General features: G+C 36.3%; 1 protein-coding gene across 1 annotated transcript; it reads right to left on the bottom strand.

The window, feature by feature from the left end:
• Nucleotides 1-4,344: 4,344 nt before the first annotated feature.
• On the bottom strand, nucleotides 4,345-4,949 carry LOC124366644 (nuclear pore complex protein NUP98A-like). Its single transcript, XM_046823243.1, has 2 exons — nucleotides 4,588-4,949; nucleotides 4,345-4,468 (listed from the first exon to the last, which is right to left on the bottom strand). The coding sequence occupies exons 1-2, from the start codon at nucleotides 4,947-4,949 to the stop codon at nucleotides 4,345-4,347; spliced, it is 486 nt and encodes a 161-aa protein (XP_046679199.1).
• Nucleotides 4,950-7,567: the final 2,618 nt, after the last annotated feature.

Consider the following 7,567-nt stretch of genomic DNA (forward strand, 5'->3'; position numbering starts at 1 on the left):
AAGTAATGAGCCAGATTTCACAGATTTAACAAATAAAGCCATCTAAAATCTAGCACTACTTATTTGTATGAACAAACATATAAAGTGGCAAGAGAAATAGACTGAAGAACGTTGATCCAGCCTGTGATTGAAAATGTCAACAATTCTTCGCAAAACTTCGGATATTATAAAATTATAGAAACCAATTCATTGCTCCCATTGATAGTGATGAGTTATAATGTTAAATTTTCCTCAAGAGAAATAGAGGAAAACATATTTTTAATACTAAATATTGTTGAAACTAATCACAGATGTTTTATATTTCTCTTACGATGTTAACGAACATATTTGAGCACTTGTAAGGAACTTATTTATTTAGAGTCCTAGTACAACAAAAGTTAAAAATGAATTCTGAATTGTTATTACTGCAATTTAAATGGGCATGATAAACATTTTTTCTCTTTAATTGGTACAAATTTTTATGAATGTGAGGGTATACAAACGTGTAACTGATAAATTATCTACTTCCATGTATTTTCTTGATAAGTATATTTCTTATACTTTCGTAAATACTTGGTGTTTAATGACAGTAAGAACTAAATTAAAAATAAAACTATTTATTAATGTATAATTACATAAGAACAGCTAATAATAATTAGCATAATGGAGTTTATGTAATATGGGGGTCCTAGAAGACTGTAGCTGTTTAGGTGGGGGTCCGTAATACGCTTGACTTTGAGAACCTCTTTAATAATGTATATTTGTATTTGGTATCATTCTTTGTACAGGTAATAGTTAATAAAAAGACCTCAATAATTTTAATAAATTGAAAAGTTCCAGATTTATGCTTATATTAATACTAACACTTATTTTCATTTTAATATTATTCTTTCGCAGGGTTTTTAATTTGAATACAGCGTCTTTACCTTCAACGCAACAACAATTTGTGTATAACAACGGGCATTGCTTTGTGCCATAATCAGTTATGTGGCAAATGTACTACTGAGATACTCGCACATGATTGGTACTGAAGGACAGAACAGAACAGAGTTGGACATTAAACTGGATGGTTTTAGGCTAAGACTGAACAGTGAAGTAGTAAATGTGTTGATACGAGTAACACCACTATTATACCACTGAACAGTGAAGTAGTAAATGTGTTGATACGAGTAACACCACTATTCTACCACTGAACAGTGAAGTAGTAAATGTGTTGATACGAGTAACACCACTATTCTACCACTGAACAGTGAAGTAGTAAATGTGTTGATACGAGTAACACCACTATTCTACCACTGAACAGTGAAGTAGTAAATGTTTTTATACGAGTAACACCACTATTCTACCACTGAACAGTGAAGTAGTAAATGTGTTGATACGAGTAACAACACTATTATACCACTGAACAGTGAAGTAGTAAATGTGTTGATACGAGTAACACCACTATTCTACCACTGAACAGAGAAGTAGTAAATGTTTTTATACGAGTAACACCACTATTCTACCACTGAACAGTGAAGTAGTAAATGTGTTGATACGAGTAACACCACTATTCTACCACAGAACAGTGAAGTAGTAAATGTTTTTATACGAGTAACACCACTATTATACCACTGAACAGAGAAGTAGTAAATTTGTTGATATGAGTAACACCACTATTATACCACTGAACAGTGAAGTAGTAAATGTGTTGATACGAGTAACACCACTATTCTACCTCTGAACAGTGAAGTAGTAAATGTGTTGATACGAGTAACACCACTATTCTACCACTGAACAGTGAAGTAGTAAATGTGTTGATACGAGTAACACGACTATTCTACCACTGAACAGTGAAGTAGTAAATGTGATGATACGAGTAACACCACTATTCTACCACTGAACAGTGAAGTAGTAAATGTTTTTATACGAGTAACACCACTATTCTACCACTGAACAGTGAAGTAGTAAATGTGTTGATACGAGTAACACCACTATTATACCACTGAACAGTGAAGTAGTAAATGTGTTGATACGAGTAACATCACTATTCTACCACTGAACAGTGAAGTAGTAAATGTTTTTATACGAGTAACACCACTATTCTACCACTGAACAGTGAAGTAGTAAATGTGTTTTATACGAGTAACACCACTATTCTACCACTGAACAGTGAAGTAGTAAATGTGTTGATACGAGTAACATCACTATTTTACCACTCAACAGTGAAGTAGTAAATGTTTTTATACGAGTAACACCACTATTCTACCACTGAACAGTGAAGTAGTAAATGTTTTTATACGAGTAACACCACTATTCTACCACTGAACAGTGAAGTAGTAAATGTTTTTATACGAGTAACACCACTATTCTACCACTGAACAGTGAAGTAGTAAATGTGTTGATACGAGTAACACCACTATTCTACCACTGAACAGTGAAGTAGTAAATGTTTTTATACGAGTAACACCACTATTCTAACCACTGAACAGTGAAGTAGTAAATGTGTTGATACGAGTAACACCACTATTATACCACTGAACAGTGAAGTAGTAAATGTGTTGATACGAGTAACACCACTATTATACCACTGAACAGTGAAGTAGTAAATGTGTTGATACGAGTAACATCACTATTTTACCACTGAACAGTGAAGTAGTAAATGTTTTTATACGAGTAACACCACTATTCTACCACTGAACAGTGAAGTAGTAAATGTTTTTATACGAGTAACACCACTATTCTACCACTGAACAGTGAAGTAATAAATGTGTTGATACGAGTAACATCACTATTTTACCGCTCAACAGTGAAGTAGTAAATGTTTTTATACGAGTAACACCACTATTCTACCACTGAACAGTGAAGTAGTAAATGTTTTTATACGAGTAACACCACTATTTTACCACTGAACAGTGAAGTAGTAAATGTTTTTATACGAGTAACACCACTATTCTACCACTGAACAGTGAAGTAGTAAATGTGTTGATACGAGTAACATCACTATTCTACCACTGAACAGTGAAGTAGTAAATGTTTTTATACTAGTAACACCACTATTCTGCCAGATACTCGTTTGTATGACGGAGTTCTATACGTAGTACATTGTATACAGTCCACAAAGCACTCACGAAAGAGAAAGTGCTTTAAATAAAATAAAAAAAATAATAAAAAAAGCAGTGGGAGGGGTCTGCATATCAAGTTTGAAGATTTTAGGAACACAAAATAGGCGGAGAGATATGGGATTAATTTAAAAATTCAAATCGTATTAATTTATAATAATATTCTTTTTTTATCGGAACGATTAAACTATGTACAGATTGATCTATTCTAACCATAAAGTTTGAAGTCAAAGATGAAATTACTGTTATTTTTACAAATAAGCTGTTTTTCATACCTGTTTTTTATTCTTCAATATATTTCAAATCACAAACAATTTTTTCTATGCTTGTATATAATTTTTATTTGTAACTAGTTAAAAACTTGTTATTGTGATTATACACAGCTATTGTAGTTATGCGCATTTTATTGTAGTTATAAGCATCCTATTGTAGTTGTACACATCCTATTGTGGTTATGCACATTTTATTTTTGCTATTCACATTTTCATCCCAGTCTGAAATGTACCCCTGTCACAGATCTCAGTCGCTGCTGGTGAGCGGAAGGTGAATTGGAACATCGAACATCACCACTCACTGCCACGTTATGTGTAACTAAGGTCTTATTGCTCAAACCAATAGACAGAAGAACGGACCTTTTGTACCCAAAATCAAGACCTAGAACTGCCACCATTACCAGACCTGGAACTATCATCTATACCATACCTGGGACCACCACCCCTACCAGACCTGGAACTATCACCTATACCATATATGGGACTACCACCACTACCAGACCTGGAACTATCACCTATACCGTTACCATACCTGGGACTATCACCTAAACCTGGGACTACCACCACTACCAGATCTGGAACTATCACCTATACCATACCTGGGACTACCACCATTACCAGACCTGGAAACTATCATCTATACCATACCTGGGACCACCACCCCTACCAGACCTGGAACTATCACCTGTACCATACCTGGGACTACCACCACTACCAGACCTGGAACTATCACCTATACCGTTACCATACCAGGGACTATCACCTATACCATACCTGGGACTACCACCACTACCAGACCTAGAACTATCACCTATACCGTTACCATACCTGGGACTATCACCTATACCATACCAGGGACTACCACCACTACCAGATCTGGAACTATCACATATACCATACCTGGGACTACCACCACTACCAGACCTGGAACTATCATCATTACTATACCAGGGACTACGACCATTACCAGACCTGGGACTATAACCGTTACCTTACCTGGGAATGCCATCAATACCAGACCTGGGACTATTACCGTTAACATACCTGGGACTACCACCATTAGCAGACCTGGGATTATCACCGTTACCATACTTGGGACCGCCACCATTACCAGACCTGGGTTATCACCGTTAAAATACCTGGTACTACCTCAATTACCAGACCTGGAACTATCACTGTTACCATACCTGTGACTACCAACATTAACAGACCTGGGACTATCACTATTGCCTTACCTGGGACTATCATTTCTACCATACCTGGGACTATCACTGTTACCATATCCGGGACTACCACCATTACCATATCTGGGACTACCACCATTACCATACCTGGGACTATCACCTATACCATACCTGGGACTTTCACCTTTACCATAGCTGGGAATATCACTTTTACCATATCTGGGACTACCACCATTACTAGACCTGGGAATATCACCTATACAATACCTGGGACTTTCACCTTTACCATAGCTGGGAATATCATCATTACTATACCAGGGACTACGACCATTACCAGACCTGGGACTTTCACCTTTACCAGACCTGGGACTATCGCCACTGCAACACCTAGAACTGCCACCATTTCCAGACATAGTGCAACACAAGAGAATTATGTTTATAGTTCTAATGCTACCCTTAGTAAGGCGTTTGTATTTGAGAAACAAATGTTATTGTGCTGATTGGCAGACGTAATTTACCCCAATCACATGGCTGTATCTAAAATAATGTTAGGGTCTCGAATTTCCCAACAAAAAATGAAAATCTTATTTATAGACATACAGGAAAACATCACCACATGTACATGTATGTAATATAAAATATGTTTCGCACGATGAGATGAAGCGTGTGGGGACACCCTGTATATTAGTTATCATTATTTCATCTTGACCTAAAAATGCAAAGAGATCGACCAAGGCATTAAATCACAATAATATTGCAAATGTAATCGTTATTGTAATGTTTCAGCAGTGATGGTGATAATGGATACGCTTCGCTACTACGCTATTATTCCCCGAGAAAATATTAATTTGATAGATAATGCAATATAAGTGCCTTGTGGCGGCGTGGCTCCCTGACTGATAAAGAAGCGTCTTTATCAGCGGAAAACAGTGACATTAGTATGCTAATTGTGAGAGGGTGAGTGGGCGAACTGTGCAGACGGTAGAAAGTTGCCGTATCGATTCATCCACACTCACTACTATAGTCGTCTCATTCATTCAATATTACGCAATGCTTCTCTTTCTGAGCTTTCTATGATAAACTAATATAACTTAAAATAATAATAAACCGAGACATCGCAGAGTCAAAAGACCCAAAAAACGTTACGAAAGAATTATTACAAAGACGCCCAGACAGATAGACGGCCAGTACTTTTACCATTTGAACCCAAAATCAATAAAATTCTGTTTTGGACAAAGATGAACCTATGTATCAAGTTGCAACCCTTTGCATCAATAGTTACAACACAGACGGCCAGACAGATAGACGGCCAGTACTTTTATCATTTGAACCCAAAATCAATAAAATTCTGTTTTGGACAAAGAGGAACCTATGTATCAAGTTGCAACCCTTTGCATCAATAGTTAGAACACAGACGCCCAGACAGATAGACGGCCAGTACTTTTACCATTTGAACTCAAAATCAATAAAATTCTGTTTTGGACAAAGAGGAACCTATGTATCAAGTTGCAACCCTTTGCATCAATAGTTAGAACACAGACGCCCAGACAGATAGACGGCCAGTACTTTTACCATTTGAACTCAAAATCAATAAAATTCTGTTTTGGACAAAGAGGAACCTATGTATCAAGTTGCAACCCTTTGCATCAATAGTTACAACACAGACGGCCAGGTAGTCAGGCGGATGAACTAACCTTTGACCTTTGACCTTTTGACCCCAATTTCATTAGGTTACTTCCTTGGACAAATAAAGGCTAAGAATCTAGAGTTGTCGCGACGGACAGATGCACGGACAACGACACAATTTACTGACAAACTATGCAGACTCGTAAAAAGACTTTTGGCTTTACTTTGTGTAATTGAAGAAAGTACTCTTTCATTCTCTTCCCCGTCAATACTGTTTTTGAAATAAATAACAGAAGTTAGCTGTTGGAGATAGCAGAAACCGAAGCCTTTTTGTAAATATATACAACGACGTAATATACGAGATCAGCTAGAGACTCATTGGTTGACTATAGCTGTGTTTACGAATCTAAATCCGCCTATTAACCGTCGGGATTCAAAAATTATTATTATTATTTTGAATGAACATGAGCATAATGTTATATGATTTCCAATATTTTTATTGTTAGATTATTTTGTTTGATATCATTGATTGTTCATATTTGTTGATTTTTAACCTTATGTTTAGTATACACCACATTTTATTCTCTATTCATTGTTTATAGGTTATATTATTACTCAAATGCACTCGGACATCCAATCATTTTTGGAAATGAGTCTGAATCTTTTGAACCATCTTCCAGTTTAGACGATGATATTGGAAAACACTCATTATAGGTTTCGGCAAAACTTTAGAATGTCGGAAACTCACACTACAGATTTGTAGAATGTATGGGGGAGGGTATGAAATTACTGATACTGATCTTGTGCTGGAGCAAATAAAGAGTTGCACCACAATGGTCCGATGAGATTCGAGGCGGTGTTGCCGTACAGTTGCTAACCGCTGTGACGTGTCTTAAGCCGCTCTGTTTGATATATACCGTGTGTCTGTTAATACAGGGTGAGGCAGACCACCCGTACAGTACGTATATCGGCCAAACCAAACGAGGTAGACTATTCGTAACAACTTAAACCCCCCTATTTCCACCCCAAAGAATTTGGAGAAATTATTTGGAAATATCTAAAACTCCCCAAAAGGGTAGTTTTTGGGGGGTAGGGGTGGTTTTTTGAAAATTTTCAAATGTAAAGGTATGTTGAGTTATATCTCATTTTAAAGGTATTTCTTCACTGATTATTTTGATTTAAAACGTTTGAACCTATCTTGCCGCTTATGTACAGGGTACACCAAAACGTTAAAAAATCAGGGGTTTGTGGTTAAATTTATTGTAACTACCTGCACAAATGTAGAGAGACGATATTTTTATTGAAAACTTATGATGAGATGGCTTATCGAAAAATATCATCAAATGCCACCCTACCCCAAAATTTACACATTTTAAAAATACATAGAATTTTGAAATACTTAACA

This window comes from Homalodisca vitripennis, chromosome 7, assembly GCF_021130785.1.
Source record: "Homalodisca vitripennis isolate AUS2020 chromosome 7, UT_GWSS_2.1, whole genome shotgun sequence".
Taxonomy (NCBI): domain Eukaryota; kingdom Metazoa; phylum Arthropoda; class Insecta; order Hemiptera; family Cicadellidae; genus Homalodisca; species Homalodisca vitripennis.